This window comes from Vipera berus (assembly GCF_964194415.1).
Source record: "Vipera berus genome assembly, chromosome: 5".
In the NCBI taxonomy this organism is placed as follows: Eukaryota; Metazoa; Chordata; class Lepidosauria; order Squamata; family Viperidae; genus Vipera; species Vipera berus.
In genome coordinates, this window is record NC_138207.1 from 39,003,281 (window position 1) to 39,026,546 (window position 23,266).

The 23,266-nt window shown below is 37.0% G+C and overlaps 2 protein-coding genes across 4 annotated transcripts in view; both read left to right on the top strand.

Annotated features, from left to right (window-relative positions):
- Positions 1-12,254, top strand: part of PAK2 (p21 (RAC1) activated kinase 2) — a 48,772-nt gene extending 36,518 nt beyond the window's left edge. For all 3 annotated transcript variants that reach the window (XM_081329081.1, XM_081329082.1, XM_081329083.1), the window contains exons 11-15: positions 331-448; positions 4,782-4,881; positions 6,517-6,713; positions 7,686-7,823; positions 8,970-12,254. In XM_081329081.1, the coding sequence (XP_081185207.1) occupies positions 331-448; positions 4,782-4,881; positions 6,517-6,713; positions 7,686-7,823; positions 8,970-9,056 (640 nt within the window). In that variant the 3' untranslated portion in view covers positions 9,057-12,254. The remainder of the gene's footprint in view (positions 1-330; positions 449-4,781; positions 4,882-6,516; positions 6,714-7,685; positions 7,824-8,969) is intronic.
- A 3,003-nt stretch (positions 12,255-15,257) lies between these two features.
- On the top strand, positions 15,258-22,933 carry LOC308668848 (aquaporin-12-like). The gene is made up of 3 exons (XM_081329089.1): positions 15,258-16,227; positions 18,285-18,401; positions 21,950-22,933. Exons 1-3 carry the CDS (start codon positions 15,621-15,623, stop codon positions 22,126-22,128), a joined length of 903 nt encoding a protein of 300 aa, XP_081185215.1. The 5' UTR covers positions 15,258-15,620; the 3' UTR covers positions 22,129-22,933.
- The last annotated feature ends 333 nt before the right edge of the window (positions 22,934-23,266 follow it).

The following is a 23,266-nucleotide window of genomic DNA, read 5'->3' on the forward strand; positions in this document are numbered from 1 at the left end:
AAGAGACTGCTACCTAGTTACAAAAAAAGCATCCCAATACCTAATCTCTAGTATGTGTTGCTCCTAGCCTTGCCCCTTAATTTCCCAGTAGTGGGGGGGACCATCAGCAGTCTTTTCCCAGTTGCTTATGTTGGACAGGATCATTGTGGTTAAACAGGACAGGGTCATTATAGGTTAAAACTAGCATTTTTAACTGTATTCAGAAGCCAATTGGTAGCTAATGCAGGGCTTGCGTAATATATAACTCCAATGCTAATGAATTTTTATTGTATATTTACCTAAGCTCCTTTTCTCAATCTAACTTCAAACATGTTGATTTTCTGTCTTCAGCTACCTGGTTGGAGACGAACTTTTTGTTGTAATGGAGTATCTGGCTGGCGGATCCCTTACAGATGTAGTTACAGAGACTTGTATGGACGAGGCTCAGATTGCTGCTGTCTGCAGAGAGGTGAGTGATTAAGGGAAGAGATAGATTTAATTACCACTTTGGGAAATATCAATTATTATAGATATTGATTGATTTTCTGAATGTAAATACTGAGAAAACATATCCTGGATAAAAAAATAACTTCTGAATCTAGAAACTCTAGCTATGTCAATGGGAGAAATAGTGTGGATTAGTCTCTTGGACACAAATTTGCACTGAAATTGTTTATCCATGCTGCAGAGAGTTCTGAACTGCCTTTGCCTGTGATACTGGTTGAATATATAGGAAATATTTGACTAAAAATATAAGTAAGAAAGAAAGACTTAATAAACATTCTTTCCATATTTTCATCTAATTTATTAATAAACATGTTGATGATTAGAAAGCCAGGAACTGAACCATTTGGTACACTGTAGTAGCTCAACAACAAGATTTTTAACTAGCTATGTATCTATTTAATTATCTTATCATCTAGTCCATATGTAACTAGCACACATTAACCAGAATGTCATAGGGTACGTTGTCAAATGGTTTGCTGAAAGGAAGTTGTATTATCTCTAGAGCTCTCCCAAAATTTAGTTAGAAAGTTACCTCCTTTAAAAAATGGGGGAAGGTTAATCTGGCAAGATTATTGAGGATAGATTCATACTACTGGTAATTATTGCATTGCTTCCAAGGTGCTTACAGTTTACTCTTTTTATGAACTTCTTGGGAATCCTATGGTTTTAGTAGTATACAATTCATTTGCCCTTGGAGTATTAAACTATTTACAGAAAATACATACTCCATGACTGTGTTTCTCAAACTTCATTCTTGCTTCTTCATTCTGCTGGACCGTTGCCTAATGAAATATACTGTTTTGTTGGAGAAGATAGGGTCAAATCAAGAATTGAATTGCTCTTTTTTTCACCTGTTAACATTTTACCATCTTTATTGAGCAAGTAGTCGTCACATCTTTTCTGTAGTTCTCACTTAACAACAGTAATTGGAACCAGAATTTTGGTTGCTAAACAATGTGGTCATAAAGGGTAATATCACGTGACCACATTGCTTAGCGACGTGGCAGTTCTAGTAGTTCTAGCTGCTATTGTTCAGTGAATCCCATGCTGTCTGTCATTAAACACAATGTCATCTGGTTCCCATTTGCAACCTCCTGCCAGATATTCCGTTGACCTGTTAGAAGCTGGCAGTGAAGGTTGCAAATATTGATCACATGATTTTGGGACACTGCAACATGGACGTGAATCAGTTAGTGAGTGTCTGGATTCTGATTGCACGATTGCACTGATGCTGCAATTGTCATAAATGCAAGGACCATTTGTAAGTATCACTTGTTCAGTGCTATGCATTGTATAGCATAGCCAAATTCAGTCATTCCAACTTTTTAGTAAGTGTGGATGCTTTTAAGATGTGTAATTTCTCCTTTAGAACAAATTGTGTCTCTCAGTTGGTATAGTCTAGTTATAAATTATTCCACTAAGTCTGTACTAATCCCATTCAACCATTTAATAATTTTATAGTTGCATTTTCATAAGACCCTTGGTGGAGCAGTGGGCTAATGCCTCCTTAAGTAACACCAGCTGCCTGCAATTAGTGCAGGTTCGCATCCCACCAGGCTCAAGGTTGACTCAGCCTTCCATCCTTCCGAGGTAGGTAAAATGAGGACCCAGATTGTTGGGGGCAATTAAGCTGACTTTGTAATAATGCCGCTTGGGGTGTGTGTGTGTGAAAGCCCTAATAAGCAGGCATATACATAGAATGAAGGCTACTGCTAAGCTTGTAAGCCACCCTGAGTCTTCGGAGAAGGGCGGGATATAAATGGAATTAAAAAAAATATGGATAATATAAATCTTGAAACGGGAGGAAAGTATTTCACTACAGCAAAGAAGCAAACTGGATGGCAATATTCTGCTTATCAGCTTTCACAATTTTGCAATTCATGTAATAGATTCCATGTGCTGAAAGAGATGCACATGTATACACTGAGTGCAGTACAAAATTCTTCTGAAATACTAATATCTCTGGGTTTGGAAGCCTTTTTAATGAAAATGATAGTGTGTTAGATTAATGGCTTGGTCTTTTTGCAAAATTAATTGAGATGAATCAGAGCATTTAAATTAATACTGTGCATGAAGAATGGCATAACTGATCTCAGTATATACATAAACAGTAATTTTAGATGAAGAAATGTTTATGGTTGATATAAATGCAATATGTAGAAAAATTCCTAGACAAAAACAGAAAGTACTTCTGTGGTTCACTAAGATTTATTTATTTAAAACGGATACAATTTTAAAAGATATATCAATTAATGGACAAAGAAATTATTAAAGTTATGCAATTTATGTATAACATTAATAAAAGATTGATCATATCAGACAAAGTACACCGAGATTTTTATGGTATGGAAAAGAATAAATCTTTGAGCTTAGTGCCAAAATTTCACTTTTATTGCTATTAGCAATTGCTAAAAAAAAGAAAAAAATAGGAAAAAATAGTACAGACAAGTATTTGGTTTCTGACCCCCTTTTATACTCCAACTAATTTATAGTATTTATGGTTTCTAAAATGTATACGTTATTATATATTTATACAGTATTCTAAATGTTTGTATTTCTCTTGTTGCGTGATATACAGTCAGGTCCAGAAATATTGGGACATCGACACAATTCTAACATCTTTGGCTCTATACACCACCACAATGAATTTGGAATGAAACAAACACAATGTGCTTTAACTGCAGACTGTCAGCTTTAACTTGAGGGTATTTACATCCAACTCAGGTGAACGGTGTAGGAATTACAACAGTTGGCATATGTGCCTCCCACTTGGTAAGGGACCAATAGTAATGGGACAATTGGCTTCTCAGCTGTTCCATGGCCAGGTGTGTGATACCCCAATTACAATGTGCAGATAAAAGGCCCAGAGTTCATTTCAAGTGTGCTATTTGCATTTGAAATCTGTTGCTGTCAACTCTCAAGATGAGATCCAAAGAGCTGTCACTATCAGTGAAGCAAGCCATCATTAGGCTGAAGAAACAAAACAAACCCATCAGAGAGATAGCAAGAACATTAGGCGTGGCCAAAACAACTGTTTAGAACATTTTCAAAAAGAAGGAACGCACCAGTGAGCTCAGCAACACCAAAAGACCCGGGAGACCACGGAAAACAACTGTGGTGGATGACCGAAGAATTCTTTCCCTGGTGAAGAAAACACCCTTCACAACAGTTGGCCAGATCAAGAACACTCTCCAGGAGGTAGGCGTATGTGTGTCAAAGTCAACAATCAAGAGAAGACTTCACCAGAGTGAATACAGAGGGTTCACCACAAGATGTAAACCATTGGTGAGCCTCAAAAACAGGAAGGCCAGATTAGAGTTTGCCAAATGACATCTAAAAAAGCCTTCACAGTTCTGGAACAACATGCTATGGACAGATGAGACCAAGATCAACTTGTACCAGAGTGATGGGAAGAGAAGAGTATGGAGAAGGAAAGGAACTGCTCATGATCCTAAGCATACCACCTCATCAGTGAAGCATGGTGGTGGTAGTGTCATGGCGTGGGCATGTATGGCTGCCAATGGAACTGGTTCTCTTGTATTTATTGATGATGTGACTGCTGACAAAAGCAGCAGGATGAAGTCTGACGTGTTTCGGGCAATATTATCTGCTCACATTCAGCCAAATGCTACAGAACTCATTGGACGGCGCTTCACAGTTCAGATGGACAATGACCCAAAGCATACTACAAAAGCAACCAAAGAGTTTATGAAGGGACAGAAGTGGAATGTTATGCAATGGCCAAGTCAATCATCTGACCTGAATCCCATTGAGCATGCATTTCACTTGCTGAAGACAAAACTGAAGGGAAAATGCCCCAAGAACAAGCAGGAACTGAAGATAGTTGCAGTAGAGGCCTGGCAGAGCATCACCAGGGATGAAACCCAGCGTCTGGTGATGTCTATGCGTTCCAGACTTCAGGTTGTGATTGTCTGCAAAGGATTTGCAACCAAGTATTAAAAAGGGAAAGTTTGATTTATGATTATTATTCTGTCCCATTACTATTGGTCCCTTACCAAGTGGGAGGCACATATGCCAACTGTTGTAATTCCTACGCCGTTCACCTGAGTTGGATGTAAATACCCTCAAGTTAAAGGTGACAGTCTGCAGTTAAAGCACATTGTGTTTGTTTCATTCCAAATCCATTGTGGTGGTGTATAGAGCCAAAGATGTTAGAATTGTGTCGATGTCCCAATATTTCTGGACTTGACTGTATATCAGGGGTCTAACTCAATTAGCCAAATATAAATTTTGAATTTGTTTAGACAATAAACCTTTCAATTATCTTCATGCAGTGTTTGCAGGCACTGGAATTCCTACATGCCAACCAGGTGATTCACAGAGATATAAAAAGTGACAATGTGCTTTTGGGAATGGATGGTTCAGTTAAGCTGAGTAAGTACATGATAGCTCCAGCATTCACATAATATTAAACTTCGTATCACCATTAAGTTTTCATTTTTAAGCCAGTAGGTGGCAACCTTGATTAGACTAACAATGACATTATTCAGCCAGCCAATGTCTCTGTGGATATTTCCCTCCCTCACTATTTTAAAATGTCACCCAATGCTTCAAAAACAAGGCAATACAAAGCTGGTCAAGTTTTGTGTTCAGCACGATCATTTTATCAAATACAATATCAATAAGCAAAAGTATTTAAGACCTATCAGTCTTATTTTTATAAAAATAAGAATAAAATATATAATTTTGAAACAAATTTAAATTGAAGAGAGAAGTTTAGACTATATCTGTTATCATGATTATGGGTGTTGTGTTTTCAATTATAATAATTCTGAAAATTTTTAGTATTTTATATTGGTAGTGCTGTGTGAAAGATAAAGTGCAGTACATATTGCAGTTATAAAACTTGCAATTTGTATTATACCTTCTGTTTGCATGCATTTTAAAGATGATTGAAGCATGCAGAGTTTTTCTATGCTTTTTATGCTGGCTTTTTTAAAGGGGTTCTTCAGAGACTGTACCATTCCATTTAATTGGGTTAATCAAAATTTGTTTTTCATTGTATTCTACAGCTGATGTATAGATTAAGTCATGATTAAAACAGATGTTTCCCAAACACAAGTGAACAAAAAATAGTAATATATTGTGTTAGAATACTGTTGGAATATTGTGTTGCTTATTAACATCACCACTTTTATACTTTCTGACACTTTTGTGATGTTCCTTGTCAGTTTGCACCTGAAACATAATGTTATAATGGCTAAATGAATAGCTTGATCAAATTTCTTATGGCTAAATGAATAGCTTGATCAAATCTGCTTGGGAAAAATAATGTACTTTTTTTTTTAAAATTCTTTCAAAATTTGCCTATTTCCTGTCTACATGAAGTCACCAAACAGTTTTAATATTGATGTATATTTTTTAAATTTGGGCGCTTAAACATGATGTGCAAAACATTAAGAACATTTTTAAATTTAAATTAATAGTGGTTGCTTGTAATGGGTCAAACATAATATTATAGTAAGTCTGTTGTTCCATCCTAGAGTTTTCAGGGGTCTTCTCAAAACTCAGTATCCAAAAAAGCAATACAGGTAGTCCTCTGTTTACAACCATTCATTTAGCAACCATTCAAAGTTACAATGCCATTGAAAAAAGTAACTTATCATTGCAGCATCCCCATAGTCACATAATCAAAATCTGGGGGCTTGACAGTCAGCCTGTATTTATGGTGGTTGCAGCATCTCAGGATTATGTGATCACCATTTGTGACATTCCCAGCTGGCTTCCAACAAGCAAAGTCAATAGGGACGCTGGATTCATTTGACCATGTGATTCATTTAACAACTGTAATGATTTGCTTAACAACCGTGCCAAAATTGTAAAATTGGGTGTGATTCACTTAACAACCACTTTGCTTAGCAGTAGGAATTCTGATTCCAATTGTGGTCATAAGTCAAGGACTATCTGAATGAGCATAAAATAGCTTTTTGTTCAGGATAATTGGGGTGCTAAAGATGTCAAATATGACCTCAGTGATATATTTAAGTCATGTTTTTCCCCCCTCTGCAGCTGACTTTGGGTTTTGTGCTCAGATAACTCCAGAGCAAAGCAAACGTAGTACAATGGTTGGAACACCATATTGGATGGCTCCTGAAGTGGTCACACGGAAGGCTTACGGCCCTAAAGTCGATATCTGGTCTCTAGGTATTATGGCTATTGAAATGGTTGAAGGTGAACCTCCCTATCTCAATGAAAACCCTTTAAGGGTAAGTACTACCCCACAATGCAGCAAAAAGCAAAAAAAAAAAGCTCTATGATCTTTTGCTAGTGGAAAGTTTGCATCTTAAAACAGTTGCTAGTAGTAAAGCTTAGGGATATTTAGTATTATAGTCACAAATTAAATAAATTTCAGCCATTCTCTGAAAGTGAGTTCTAATTTATAGTACATCCCAGTCGATTACATGAAGTTTGCTAAAATAATTTTTTTCAAAAACTGAAAAAGGTGCAGAATAGAGGTGTAGAACTGTTTTGTTCTGATGAGGCTCACTATCCTTTAAGAGTGTTTTCTTGCATGAAAGGAGTGGGTTGGAAAAAAGGCAGAAAATTAAGTGAGATCACCCATTTTCTTAATTGTTTTCCTTTTCCAGATTAAGTTGGTTGTGGAAATGGGTTGACAATTTTTAGAGAAAGTTGAGTTAGGCTGAGGCATAGAGTTTGCTTGTTATTGTGTCATGCTGTCATAGATTAGTGAAAAAGACAGAGCTATTACCTTACAACCCTGCCCCCCATTACACACAAAGTGGTTGCCGCAGGTAACTCCCAAATAAAAATACATATCACAACATATCATAGGCTCAGACTAATCTGTTTAAAATAGCCAAGAGGAGTGTATTCTGGATCTGTAAAAGAATGTAATGGGTGAATGAAAGAGTTGTGGTATTCCAGGGTACTGGGTAACCTCCAAAATCCAAAATAGGCCCATTAAGAAACCAATAGTGGTGAGAAAAGGAAGCAGTTGAATTCATCCCAAGCCTCAGTTGTACATAACAGAGTGACATTTATTACTGTAGTATGCATACAGTGTGAGACACATTGTGATCAAAATAAAAAGTAAAAAGCTTTTCGGTGAAATAATGATAAGCAGCGGGATGGGCATCTGTTAGCCATTTTTTTGATTTTTCTTTTTTTGCTATCTCAGCTTTTGATTTATTAATCCTCAAGTTTTTTTTTCTTTGTAGGCATTATATTTAATAGCAACCAATGGCACCCCAGAGCTGCAGAGCCCAGAGAAACTGACTCCAATATTCCGTGACTTTTTAAATAGTTGTTTGGAAATGGATGTAGAGAAAAGAGGGTCGGCCAAAGAACTACTACAGGTAAAGGAACTAACGTTTGTAAATTAAGAATGTTAAATATAAATAAAATACATTTCAATAAGGGGAAGATCTGAGAAGTTTCCCACTCTGATTTCTTGGGAGCAATTGCTGCCTTTGAAAAAAAAAATTCTTGGATATCTAGATAGAATCCTTCTGTTCCTCTCATATTCATCAATATGTACTCTTTTGGAAAGAGAGGAGCTATACGTTCTTCCACAAGCCAGGTGGTAAACCAGTGGAAAACACACGATTATCCTTACTCTACTCTTGGCATACTGCAGAATCCTCACCATTCTGGCTTAATAGGTTTTTGTCAGTGTGTCAGGATGCTCTGTACTTAACACTTGTTTCTTTTCCACTTCAGCTTAAACTGAAATTAAAAGTCTGTCTTTAACATATAGATGCAGGGTTCACTTTGCTAATACAGGAAAATTGTCGTGAAGGAGAGAAAGGAAGACAGCTACATGGCCTTCCTAGATGCTTGTAAAAATACAGTTAAGATTAGTCACTATTGTATATAGAACAGGGGTGTCAAACTGCCGGCCCATGAGCTGGATGCGTTATGCCGAAACCCCACCCACCCCAGCTCCGGCAATGGGGGGAAAAGTCACAATATATCGCGGCACATCACGTGACATGGTGAGTTTGACACCCCTGATATAGAAGGATGATATCTGGAGTTACTTCAGTAGAATTCCTTAGGATAGGAAGAATTTGCAGAGGTCTTGGTTTTGTTCAGTTCAAGAAAGATATTGTTAGTGCCATTTAACAAAGTTTGAAAATTAAGAGCCACAATTTACTGAACTTACTTTCACCTTATCTCTAGCATAGAGATAATGTATAAGGTAGTTAGAATCATAATTATTTAAATATTCTGGTAAAGAAATGGTGGAAGAATGTTCTTCCTTCATTGTAAAATCCATCTGTGGAGTTACTTCTGCGACTTTTTAAGTAGTGAAACTTCCCCAAGGTTGCATGCTTCTTCTTTCTTTTAATGTACTCTTATCATTACCAATTTTCTTGGGCACCTATATGAAAAATATTTTTGTGTATAATTTCATTTTAGGATTGTTTTCAAAGTGTTTGTTTTGAAATGATGTTTTGAAATACCTATCCATTAAAACGTCCTGTTTCTCTTTCCATTAGCATCCTTTCTTGAAACTGGCAAAACCTTTGTCAAGTTTGACACCATTGATTCTAGCTGCCAAAGAAGCCATGAAGAGTAATCGCTAGCATTGCTGTTGTGGTTTTCATCGTTCCTGGTTTTGTTTGTTTGTCTGCTTTGATTTTTGTTTAACTCTTCCTATAATATACAAGTTGTTGCTCTTGTTTAGAGATGTTGAAAATTTGCAGAAGGGAAAAAAACTCACTTCAGCTCTAAGATACAAGAGAAGAAAATTCGTGGTAATAGTGAACTTTTCTGCAAATCTTGAAGTTGTAAACTGAATCACTGGCCTTTTTACCACCTCTACAAACGACTCAAAATTTTTCTATGCCAATGAGTTGTTTTTCAGTGACTTTGTTGTACCAGTTCCCATCTGTGCTCTGATTTGAACGTTTCCAATACTTGAACAATTGATTCAAGCTTTTAGAGAGAGGTATTACTGTAATCTGCTGGCCTTTTTTTCACTTTAGGTTTCCTTTGCTAGGCAGTAATTAGAAATGTGAAAGTTCCTCTTTCTCCTTTTAATATGAGTTAGGTATAACCCTTTTTATGTTAACCATCCAGATACCTGGGGACTGTAATTATTCAGTAACAGTTCTGAAACAAAGAAAAGAAGACAGTAGAAAGAAAGCAGTTCAACATAACCTGATGTAGAAATTTGTGCATGGACTTTGTAAAATAAGGAAAAGATGCTTCTGAATGTTGGAGACTGAATATCTGTTGGGTAAAGGGAAAAGTATTTTTTTTTCAGTAACGAAACCATCCTTTGAGCTTGGGGAGAAACCCCCACTCCTGTGAATTGTCTTCCATTTGTTCCTTGCTTGTATAGCTGATTGGTTACCTTTTAAAAGGATGTCTTGGAAAATGTGTTGTTTTATAGCAAAGTGCTTTATCCATGTTCTGACTTGGGCTGTGGGCTACATGCTGGTGCCTTCTGATTTTTAAAATTATCCTTCTTTGTATTAAATACATTTTGTATATGTTGTACATTTTCTCTCCAATGCAAATTTGAAATTGTCAGGACTAAGTATGAGAGGTTTCTTTCTTTATATATATACATATATATATATATATAAATATAAATATAAATATATTCATACTATTTCTACTAATAAAAGACCCAGAAGATTGCAAAAAAATCCAAGACTTTTATATGATTCTGTTGACTAAAGCCTCAGAACACCGGAAGTGCTATTTTATACAGATAAAAGTGGGAGAGGGAATAATTAAGATTCAAAATTATTGGAATTGCATTGTGAGTGACTAAGAAACTTTCTCTTGGTGAGAGTAAATAGCAAAACTTTACTATTATAATTAAGGAGAAAAACAAGATAGTGCCTCTTACGATAAAATAAACCAATTAGATTAATAAAGTAAGCCAACATCTGATTAAATGGGCAAGATTTGGAGTCTCTCACATTGCTCAAATTTAAAATCACTGTATTTTTGTGACCTTGATAGAAAATTTCTGAATGATAATGTGCCAAATAATAATTTAAGGCATTATTTAATTTGGTGCTCTAGTTTTCTTGCATTCCTAGATGGTATTTTGGGGAGAGCTTCTTAAAGTCCTAATTAAGAGGCTCTTGTAGCCTTTCTCATGGTCAGTGATGAGCCCTTTGTCTCTTTGTGAACAATATTCATATAAGAAGATCACAATGAAGGTATTGTAAATTGGGTGCTAGCTATACTCCAGGTTTTGATCCACAGTACTACAAAGGGCTCTAATTCCTTTACACCTTGGAACTTTTTTGCTTTCTGATTGATACCAGCAATGCCTTATTAATGCAACTAAAACAATGCCACTTTTGTACATCCATATCTTGTCAGAAGTATTACTCTGAAAATTGTGTAACAAACCAGTCTTATTTATTTTCAGATTATTTTGAACGTGCTTTGGTTTGGTCCAAGAAGGTGTGATGTCCTAATCTGAGTTGTATTTTAAGTCCAGTTCCTTCTTTTAAAAATTGCTTTCAATGTTAATACAGAAGTTAAAATAAGTTTGATCTTATATTGATAATTTTTTAAAACATTAAAAATTCAAGTTAATTTAATCTTTTATTGGGTCTTTGTCTGTTGCTGGCAATGGAATATGTAGAAATGAAGGCTTCTATGGATATGTATGTTTTAGTGTTTTTTATAATAGTATGAAAAGGTAGTTTTGAAAACTTAAAATTCTTAACATTTATTGTCACCTTAACGATGTTTTTCAAATCAAAGTTTCTTACAATTGAATTAACACAGGAATTGAAATAAGTTGTACACTTATTACTTTGTCTCAATGTATCCAAGTACTCCAAATTGTGTCTATTTGATATTCTTAAACTGTGATATACAGCTTATATAATCATCTAATTTTGTGCCCATTGCTCATTAAAAAGGATAGAAATGAATTGAGAGGAACGTTCCATTAGATAAAACAACATGTTTTGTTTGTAATTTGTATACTTTGGATTGAACATATGTTACTTGATTTAGACACAGAAGTAGCAAATCTACATTAACCAGATTTTCAGAAATAAAGTGAATCAATATTGGTTGCTTCATTCAGTCATGAAGTACGTATTTCTGAAACATAATTAGTTTTGGTCAATTTAAAACACTGAGCCAGATTAAAATTTAAAACTGTCCATCTTAAAGCATACGTGATACCTGCAATTTCCTAAATCAAAATACTGTTTTGTGAAGATTGCTGTAGAGAGAGGAGGTTTAAATTGAATAAATTTATGTATCATTAAAAGTGGGACGACAAAAGTTCATGAGTATATGAGTTCATAAACAAAATTCATCACTTCCATCAAATAATTCAGTCAGCTTTTGGATCTTAGGCGAGATTTCCAGGTATGTTTGATGGTGTGATACTATAATGAGAAGGAACGTATTTCATTAAAGCAAGCTTATCTGGAATCCCTCCCACGTACTATAAAGTGAAGCATGTTTGGTTTGGGTTGGAGTCATTCATCATTTGATCTTACATTCAGTTAACTTAAGAGGTCATTATATGCATACTCTGGAGCAATCTGGAGTCAATTAACTTCTGTTAAGTGTTGAAGAATTTGTTTTTGTAGCTGGAATTAATGATTTCTTTCTTTGTTCCATTGTCAGATGGAGATGGAAATAATGCAAGCTTTTGATTTTTTTTAATTGTCCTCAAATTTTGTATAATTTAATCCCATTCTGTTATTTAATTTTACCACAATATTAACTACTGTATTGTCTATGTTTAATGATTCTTTCAGGGCTAGAAATAAACATTTTTAAAATGATTGACAGATCTCTTTCTTCTCACCCAGCACCTTGATTAAATAATAGATCAGTCAGAGAACATTTGTGTTTACTTGTGTATGGCTTTCCTGATTCATTGGAGCAGATTTACAGTGTAATTATCATTTGTCTTCAAAACTTCCATGACAGCAAACTAGCTGAGACATTGTGGTGCTTAAGATTAGGGCTTTTTTTCTGAGCAGTTGTTTGCTTAATTCCTCTAGAACAGGGGTGTCAAACTGCCGGCCTGGGGGCCAGACGCGTCAAGAGGAAACCGCCTCCACCCATTGCCGGCAACGGGGGAAAAGTTCCGATATGTTGCACGACATCACGTGATGTGGCGAGTTTGACATGTCTACTCTAGAAACACAGCTATGAACATGCTAGAAGAGTTAAAAATATGACTGAATTTGATCATAAATTTCAATTAATAACTGACAAAAATAACTGAAAGTTAAGTCAGTATTTTCATATACCAGTGAACTATCACTGCCTATTAATTTTAATTTTTTACATGATTCTGGAACTGATTATGCATTGCCTTTGAAAGAGGTGCCCATGGAACACCTCAGATTTATTACACTTAGTTTTTTTTGTAATGCAACTATATGTCACAGGTTACATTGTGTTAAAAATCTGGTCAAGGCCAGTATTAATATTAATTTTATGCTAATGAGGCTCCATAACTCATTTAGACTGGGAGGCATTTAAAACAATGTTAGATGACACAAAACAAAATGACACTCTATAGGGATCCTGATTGGCTACCGTTACCAGTGCCAAACCAAATTTTTCATCTATATTATGTGAAATTGACATTATTTGTCAAACTGAAGGTTGACTTCAAGGTTGTAGAATTACAGGTAGTCCTCATCTTGCAACTGTTCCTTTAGTGATTGTTTAAAGTTATAATGGTACTGAAAAAAATGACTTATGACCATATATTACACATTTGCTGCAGCATCTCCATGGTCACATGATCAAAATTCAGACGCTTGGCAACTGATTCATGATGGTTGCAATGTCTTGGTGTGATGTGATCACCTTTTGCAACCTGACAAGCAAAGCCAATAGGGAAATCAGATTCACTTAACACGCAAGATTCATAAAATGCGGCAAAACTCAACAAATTTCTCACTTAGATGTTGAAGAGCACTGGGCCCAGAACAGAGCCCTGGGGCACCCCACTACACACTTCCTTCCATGTAGATGCAGTTTCATTGAGGACCACACGCTGAGTACAGCCGGTCAGCCAGTTATGAATCCATTTGGTGGTGATGCTATCTAACTCACATTTTTCTATCTTATCAAGTAGTAGGTTGTGATCTACTTTATCAAATGCCTTACTGAAGTCCAAGTAAATTATATCCACAGTATTCCTCTGGTCCACTAATTTTGTCACTTGGTCAAAGAATGCAATAAGATTTTCTGGCATCTGTTTTTTACAAACCCGTGTTGGCTTTTGGTAATGACTTTGTTTGCCTCTAGGTGTTCACTGATTCGTTGTTTGATTATCCTTTCCAGAATCTTCCCAGATATTAAGGTCAGGCTGATAGGTCTGTAGTTTCCTGGATCTATTTTTTCTCTTTTTTGAAGATGGGAACTACATCAGCTCTCTTCCAGTCCTCTGGTAGTTCCCCAGTGCTCCAGGATCTTTGAAAGATATAGTTCAGTGGTTCTGAGATCACATTTGCCAGTTCCTTCAGAACCTATCTTAACTTGTGTTTCTAATCTGATTTTTACGATACTGTTTGTGATAAGTTGGACTGTTTTTACCCTTTTTGTAAAGACAGATGCAAAAAATGAATTAAATAGTTGTGCTTTCTCCCTTTTGCTTGTCACCTTCTTGCCACTTTCTCCCACTAATGGACCAATCGTTTCCTTAACTTTTTTCTTGTTTTTTACATGTTGAAAGAAGCTTTTTTTGTTATTTTTGACTTGTCGCAAGCCCTAGTTCATTTTGAGCCTTAGCTTTCCTCACTTTGCAGGCTCGGGTTATTTGCTGATATTCTGCCTTAGTTATGTGCACCTCTTTCACTTTTTATACTTGTCTTTTTGTTTTTAGATTTATCAGAGAGTTCTTTATACAGCTATGCTGGTTTCTTTTGAGAGCTGTTATTTTTCTTCTTCATTGGTATTTGCTAGACTGGGCTTTTATAATCTCACTTTTCAAGTGAGATTTAAAGTGAATGTGGCCATCCCTATAACCCATAATATTTAATTTATATGAAGAAAGATGACAATCTTCAATAATGTTAAGGATATTTTAAGTTCTGAAGCAAGCTGAAGGAATATTGTAGTAGAGAAGTCAAAGCGGTGTCTAGGAAAGGATCTGTACACTGCCTAAAGTCACCTTGGCAAGATGGGTAGCATGGAACTCTTAACAATAAATAAAATCAATCTGAGAATTCCCCTCCATAGCAATGAATATTTTAAAGCCTTATAGGAAAATTGAAGAAAAAAGCTGATTTTGAAAAACTGGTGAAGCATAGTGTGTTTTTAGACTTAAAGTGTTCAAATAACAAGATTATAAGTTTCATATTTTGGATATATGGAAAGATAAAGATCATTCAAGGAAAAACGTGCTTGATAAAATTGAAGGAAAATGCAGAAGGAAAAACTTGCATGATTGGAACATTAAAAACAACCATGCTTACCATTCTGATAATGATTAGTCACTGACTAAAGACTGAACAGCATGCCAGAAACTGGTGGGCGCAAACAAGCAAAGCCCCATCTGTGGGATGCAGACATTACAGGAAACCATGCCCCTTCCGTTCCACGGAAAAACCTCCAAGGAACCAGTCCCTGGTGCCCAAAAGGTTGGGGACCTCTGGTCTAGAGGGCTGCCATGAAGCACCATTGACTTGAAGGCAATTGACAACAACAGTAGGAAAAACCTTGATCTCTAAACAGTTGAGAGAGAGTAAGCATTTGAATTCAAGAATCTCAACTGCTTTGCCCTTGGGGTCACCTGGTTTCACTGGATTCTGAACCAATTCCAAGGTGTGATTTATTAGTGTTTTTTCTTAGGGGAAAAAGGCTTAGGTGGGGTTTCTGGAGATGGAAAAAGGCTTAAGTGGGGTTTACTGGAAAAGAAAAGACCAAAGGTGAAATTCTGGTTGGAGCAGTTGCAAAGTGATAAGGGAGCAACATTCTATCTGAGCCAGTTTTTTCATGGTGTTAAATATGTTCAGTTCCCCAGACATTTCTGTGATCCTATTAACCTGATACCTATCAAACTATGCCACGTTTGCTTAAATATGCTTTTAAGGGAAGACTAATTAATAGTTTGTCCTCCCCTCTCTTTCATGCAGGGAAGATTTTTTTGAGTTAGAACGTACTACCTCACCAGTGTATTTCTCAGAATGTCTGGACTGAATGTCTCAATCATTTTTTTGGTCTCAGTTGTAATTCTTTGTGAATTTGCTAGGCGATTCTTCAAGAGAATTTTTCCGTCTAAGGTATATTTTTGTCTTGCTGGTGAATTAGCCAGTTCCTTCCAGATATGTGCTTGCTACCTTGAATTGAAGATGCTAAGGGAGATTGGCCCATGGGCTGGTGGCTTTGGCCCAGATGTAAGCCTGACTCTCTTGTTTGTAGTCTTCTTAGCTCATGGTGCCTCTTTTGATGGAACTCCTGCCAACCCTGTAGCCTCACTTCAGGAATTTCTAGCTTTGGATTGTTCTTTTGTAGGCAGTATTGTTAAAATTTTGGCCCAGTTTCTAGGGATGGAAGCAGCTTGTGCTTTTACCAAGAAATATTGGTCCAAGGAATTTACAGACTTCCACATAATCCAGAACTTAATGGCCCAGGATTGCAGCTCATCTCTCAATACCTCTATCTCCCAGGGCATTTTTGTAGAAGCCATGGGTTCCTTTCTTTTCCAGTTAATTATTCTCAAGCTTCACACCTGCCCTCTCATGTACAGAGTTCCTATTGTGGCGCTCAGTATCACTGTGTTGACCTACACAGGTAAGGATTGCTATCCAATCTCCTGAGATTTTTTCCTTCATGTAGAGTGAGAAACTAAAAATACTGTTTTATATAGGCAATGGTTTTACATACCTATGGCATGCAATTAAATATGTTTCACTGCTTACATTTTATTTACAGCAACCTGATTATTATAACTTGTCTTTCCTGCTTCAGAGTGATCAAAATATCTGTAACTGTCTTAAATGAAGGTTGTGAGATTTTGTTTGTATTTGCAATCCTCTTGACTGTTACTGTGTTGTGCTTTATTTCCTTGTGTATGGCTATTTTTATTAATATTCTACTTTGCAGTTAAAGTTATTTATTTTGATATTCTTTGCTTAATAAATTCTTTAAGCTTTTACCTCACTAGTGTGCTGATTGCTTTCTAATTTACTAATCTGCCCACAGTTTAGTGTGGCAAAACAGATGAAGAGTATTGTTGAATCCTTCTTGCAGTGGCTAAGATGGCAAACCCTTGAATCGAGCAACAGTTCTAGGAATCAGGTATAAAATATTAGTACAGTAATCAGCATCTGAAAATGGTCCGCCTATACAGAGTAAGCGCAGATATAGACTTATATTTTTATATAGCGCAGATATAGACTTATATTTTTATGAAATGCCTCCTGTTTCATTTCAAACCTCCCTTGTCACAGGTGCCTTGAAGTCAAAGTCTAATATGAGCAAATGCGTTGCAAAAATTTATGTCCCCTGCCTGATAATTATGAAGTTGGAAAATTGTATTGCAAATGAAGTTGGTCAGGGACTTCTCAAAGATGACTAAGAAGCCAATGTGGTAGAGCTGCATGCAAATGTCTATAGAAATTAAGCCAAATTCCAGCATAAATTAAATGTTGGTAACAGGAGTACCTGCAGCAAGGCTCTTAAACCTGTGTCTTAAGCCAAGTGTAAGAGATGAGCAGGTTGAGCCTGAAGGTGGGGTCAAACACATCATCAGTATGGAGCTGCTGCACTCCCACCAGATACTGAAGTCTTCTACTACTACTACTACTACTACTATTACTACACACACACACACACACACACACACACACACACACACACACACACACAGAGTGAATTTTGTTGACCCTTATCTATCTTTAGTAGATCAGATTCTTGTGTATAGGTAGCATGTAATAAACATGTAGTGCTTTGAACTCAACTCCTGTTCCTGGATACTTGTACCTGACACCAAGTGGCTCATGACTCCAATATTATAATTTTTGTATTGTATCTGGAAAATAATTGTTGCTGTAAATTTTTGCATGATGTGCAGTATGATATTTATGTGACTCTGAGCAAGGTGGAAATGAGTCTTAATTCTTTAACATATAGGATATCACTGAATTAAGAAAACAAGACAGGCGAGATATTTCTTAGATGAATATTTTATTTCACATAAATTTAAATGATATTTATTTTCAAGATTGGCTGCTTTTCTAAATATAGATTAAAGAGTTGCTTTCCAGCTATCTGAAAATATTTTATTAAACTTTTATTTCAATTTGAATGTATGAAATCAGAAGTATTTGCTTCTAATCACCTTCCTGGTAGATATGTGAAATAAGATTGCATTTGTACTAATGAACTGAGTATTGGGATGCTACTCTGTTTGTGAGTATCCATTGTATTGTTGATGTCTTGCCAGGTAGTGGTTCAGACTCTGAAATAAAATGGGAATCCCAAATAAGAGCAGAGGTGTTAAATTCTCTCACCTCTAGATCAGTGCTTCTCAACCTCAGCAATTTTAAGATGTGTGGATTGCAACTGCTGGAATGTTTACTGGGGAATTCTGAAAGCTGAGTCCATACATTTTAATGTTGTTGAGATTGAGAAACAATGCTCTAGATTGACACACTACTCTCAGATGCTGTTCCTTTCCAAAAAATACCCAAAAGAAGGAAAGATTCAGTAGTTTGGGTGCATTCCTCCTATTTTTAACTTTTGTTCCAATTTGAACATATTGAATCTGATTAAGTGGGGCACATGTTCCTGCATACGCCAGACAGAAGAACAGATGGATTAAACTGTTTGCTTTTCCTCTGCTACAGCTGCACCTGTCACAGGTGCCTTTTTTAACCCTGCCTTGGCCTCCGCTATGACCTTTTCCTGCTCAGGAAACAGTTTACTGGAGTATATGCAAGTTTATTGGCTGGCACCCATCTCAGGTGAGGTTCTAGAAGTTGCGACAGTTCTTGTAACTGAATATTAAGGTTCATTGAAGGAACTGTAACATTCAAGCCAAATACAGGTAATCTTCACTTAATGACACTTGTTCCATGAATATTCAAACTTACAATGGCTCTGAATGAGTGGTACTTACGATGAGTCCTCACAGTTCTGGCCTTTCCAGCACCCTACACTCATGTGATCACTATTTGCTGTCACTTCATTGCCAGCTTCCAACAAGCAAAGTTAATGGAGAAGTCAGTGAAATTGCGCCCTGCCAGCTACACTGCCCGACCAAGTAGCCTTCCTTCCAACCCCATGACTACCTGGGGCCATGCTGCATTTTATCCCTTCCTCACCGTGATAGAGCTGCACCTTTCCTCTGTATTCTTGCTTCCCTACATCAAAGCAGCTTGAAGTCAAAGTAGAACAGAACAAGCTGCAACAGCCTTGACCTTGCCCTGCTCCTTCCAGCCTTATGCTCTGCACTGGGCTTCCTGAAAGGCTAGACAGGCTTTCCAGAATGCCAGGGTGTCTCATTCTGTATCTGCAATTGGGCTACTTCTTCTGCTGTTTGGGGGCTAAATCCTCAACCCCACACAGTGTTACTGGCTAGGTGGATTTGCAGAGAATACTCTTAGTTCCTGGGTTCTACACAGCCAAGATAAGCTCCCAATCCTACTCCTTCTCCTCTGGCTCCCTCTGTCTTTTCAGTTGGCTACCAGTTCAGCTCCAGATATGCCTTGGCCAGTACTCCGCAGCATGTCTAAATTGGTTTTTGCCCTTCTGCAGTTCCCCCTCTTCCTCTTGATTGGCAGAATCAAGGCTAACTTGCTACACCATCACAATAGAATGGCAGGGTTGGTGGCAGAGAGGGTTGCAGTGATAGGTGGATGATTTCCTAAATACATTGTGTTTCAGGGAGGGCCCGGCCGGCAAGGTGAGTGATGAGTGGTACAAGAGCCTTGGTGGAGCAGTGGGCTAATGCCTCCTTAAGTAATACCAGCTGCCTGCAATTAGTGCAGGTTCGCATCCCACCAGGCTCAAGGTTGACTCAGCCTTCCATCCTTCCGAGGTAGGTAAAATGAGGACCCAGATTGTTGGGGGCAATAAGCTGACTTTGTAATAATGCCGCTTGGGGGGGGCTGAAAGCCCTAATAAGCAGGCATATACATAAGCACATTAATTTGTGCTTAGATTGTAAGCCGCCCTGAGTCTTCGGAGAAGGGCGGGATATAAATGGGATTAAAATAAAATAAATAAATAAGTATGCTTAGCAACTGTCTGGGATTTGCTTAATGACCAAGTCCATGTTAGTTCATGAAAACAAATTAGTCACCAACCTAGGAAAGTTTACATAGGTTAACAAAGAAAAGAATAATTTTAATTAACTAGGAAATAAGAAGGGAAAACTTTTAATTAACTAGGGAAAACTAGTTCAGAAGAAAATTCTGGAATAAGATATCATTTTTGTTGTTGTTAGCTGCGAAGTCGTGTCTGACTCATCGCAACCCTATGGACAATGTTCCTCCAGGCCTTCCTGTCCTCTACCATCTTCTGGAGTCCATTTAAGCTCACGCCTACTGCTTCAGTGACTCCATCCAGCCACCTCATTCTCTGTCGTCCCCTTCTTCTATTGCCCTCAATCTTTCCCAGCATTAGGCTCTTCTCCAGTGAGTCCTTCCTTCTCATTAGATGGCCAAAGTATTTGAGTTTTAGCTTCAGGATCTGGCCTTCTAAAAAGCAGTCAGGGTTGATCTCCTCTGGACTGACCAGTTTGATCGCCTTGCAGTCCAAGGGACTCGCAGGAGTCTTCTCCAGCATCATAGTTCAAAGGCCTCAATTCTTTGGCGCTCAGCCTTTTTTATGGTCCAGCTTTCACTGCCATACATTGCAACTGGGAAGACCATAGCCTTGACTATACGCACGTTTGCTGACAGGGTGATATCTCTGCTTTTTAGTGTGCTGTCTAGATTTGCCATGGCTTTCCTCCCAAGGAGCAAGCGTCTTTTAATTTCTTGGCTACAGTCCCCATCTGCAGTGATCTTGGAGCCCAGGAAAATAAAATCTGTCACTACCTCCATTTCTTCCCCATCTATTTGCCAGGAATTGAGAGGGCCAGATGCCATGATCTTGGTTTTCTTAATCTTTAGTTTCAACCCAAGTTTTGCACTCTCCTTCACCCGCAACAAGAGGCTCTTTAGTTCTTCTTCACTTTCTGCCATTAGAGTGGTATCATCTGCATATCTTAGGTTGTTGATATTTCTTCCGGCAATCTTAATTCCAACTTTTGATTCCTCTAACCCTGCCTTTCTCATGATGTGCTCTGCATATAAGTTAAATAGGCAGGGCGACAGTATACAGCCTTGTCGGACTCCTTTCCCAATTTTGAACCAATTAGTGGTTCCGTGTCCCGTTCTCACTGTTGCTTCTTGGCCCACATATAGGTTTCTCAAGAGACAAATAAGATGGTCTGGTACTCCCATCTCTTTAAGAACTTGCCACAGTTTGTTATGATCCACACAATCAAAGGCTTAAGATATCATTAAGACAAATTAAAAAATGGTACTGGTAATAGTTGGAATCCAGTCTTGAATTGATGGAAAGTACTGCATTAAACAAGTTAAAGATATGCCTTTAAATTAAACTGTAACCATCCAGAATTTTAATTCTGACATTCAGTAGCAGTATATTTTGTGAAAAGTGAAACTTAAGCCTCCAGTAGAAATGCATGGGGCAGCCTCAACTATCAACATTTAAAAGAAAACGTATTGCAAGGATCCTTGCCAGAATCATGGACACACACATTCACTCACAGATTGATCTATTCTCCCCATCATTTCATTTCTCCATTTCCTGGTCACCATCACATTTTTTTCCAATGATATGCAGAAACATGCTAATCAAATATTAGTATTCTTATTCTGTTTACATAATCATTTTGAATACTGTTGCTTATCTTAATTGCTAAAATGCTGTTAAAGGAAGACTTTCAAAAATACAACTGAAGCAACACATACAGCATTTTTTTAAAGTGGAAATGGCAGAACAAAAATCCATTTTTCTTCTTTTTTTTCCAGTGTGAGAAAAATACTTGAAGCTTTGTCAACCGTGCAGCTTTTTTTTTAAGCAGAATCTGTATTGTGACTGTATGTTTGCATAAAGAAAAAAGATGCGTTCCCTGGTTAGAACCTGCTGAATAGTTTTATATTTTTCCCAAGACTGGCTTAAAACACATTACTGTCTATGAAAAAAATGCTCTCCTTCTCACTCCATGTGCAGAAACAAACAGCTGGCACCTGAATCATATTTCAACAATGATGCTAGGATAGCATCTTCCATTGTCTGAGCAGCAGACTAGGTTAGGTCGTCTTCCAGTTCACCATTCAGCATGTCACTATTCTGTAACTTGTGCCATCTACTGGTCTTGATTCCTACTCACTCTTGCCTCAAAAGAGAAAAAGACATAAATACTTTTGGGACATAAATACTTTTGGGACATAAATCAAATTGATAAAAATTTCCTGTTACTGTTTTCCCCCTGCAGGAATGCTGTTAGCCCTCTTTGTATATCGAGGAAATATTCCACGCTTCTTCCAGACAAACCTGCTTTATAGTCAAAAGAAAAAATACAGAATATTTAAAGGGAAAGTAACATCGAACTTTGCTGTTGAAGAGAAGCAGACAAAAACAGAGAAGAACAGCAGTTCTGGACTGAATAACTGAACAGAGCAAAAAGGATTAACACTGCTGGATGGGAGGCAAAAAACTACTTTTCTGGGTAAATGGCAAACGAGGATTGGAAAGGGCAGGTCACATGATATTATGATGTTCCTCAAACTGGGACCTTCTAGATGTGTCAAATTTCAACTCCCATAATTTCTAGCCAGCATGAAATATGTACTATGACTTTAAATTGTGGGAATTCTAGTCCAACATGTTAACCAGCAGAATGTTGATAAAGAGTGTATTATTAGATGCACAAAATAGCAACCTTTTATCAATTGTTAAAAAGGCGTGCATTCATTATGCTAATCGGATTTTAAATCTATATGTTCAGGCCATCTTTTGAGGAAAGTGGCTATTCCTAGGTAGCAGGAATGTTCTTCAAACTATGGCATGGCTTTTGAACAGATAAATATCTTTATGGTATGGCATAGGATATGGCTTGAAATAAATAGTGAAATTAGAACAAATGTTAAATGTTTGATGTGGAATTGCACTTTCGATTGCCTATGAAAAAGTAAAATGTTACATGAGATAAAATGTTATATGATCCTTCTTTTTGGGCTCTTCCTGAAATTTAGTTAATACAAGCAGCAATCTGGGTTTCTTTAATGCAGTTATCCCTATCTGGTGCTCACAATAATGTGGTTATCATTTCTGATTTCTTATTATGCGCATTTCTGATACGTTTATAATAAGCATACAGAATGCAATTGTGCTATATTTTCCAAGGTCCCCTTTTGGTGATGTATGAAACATCCTTGGTCAAATGTTAATATTGGTTGCAAACAATACAGTGATAAAAGATACCTACTGCTGTGTAATAGGCCTCAACTTGTATTTCCTTCAAAGCACCGTTTCTTTTAAAATAGATCTGTTGATTTCTGCAATCTCATTAATCTAACTATAGGATTCTTGTTGATTACAAAGGGATCAATATATATTGACATTATCAACTATAAATAATGAGAAATTATGTAAAGTGCTGAGCCACAGAAAATTGGGTGACAATGCCCAGAATATTGCACCAGACTTTTATGTGCGTGGAGAAATATCTATTTTTCTCTCCTAAATTTGTAGGTTATATGTGGGGAACTCAGTTGTTGATTGGTGTGACAATCCAAACTTTGCTCGTGTA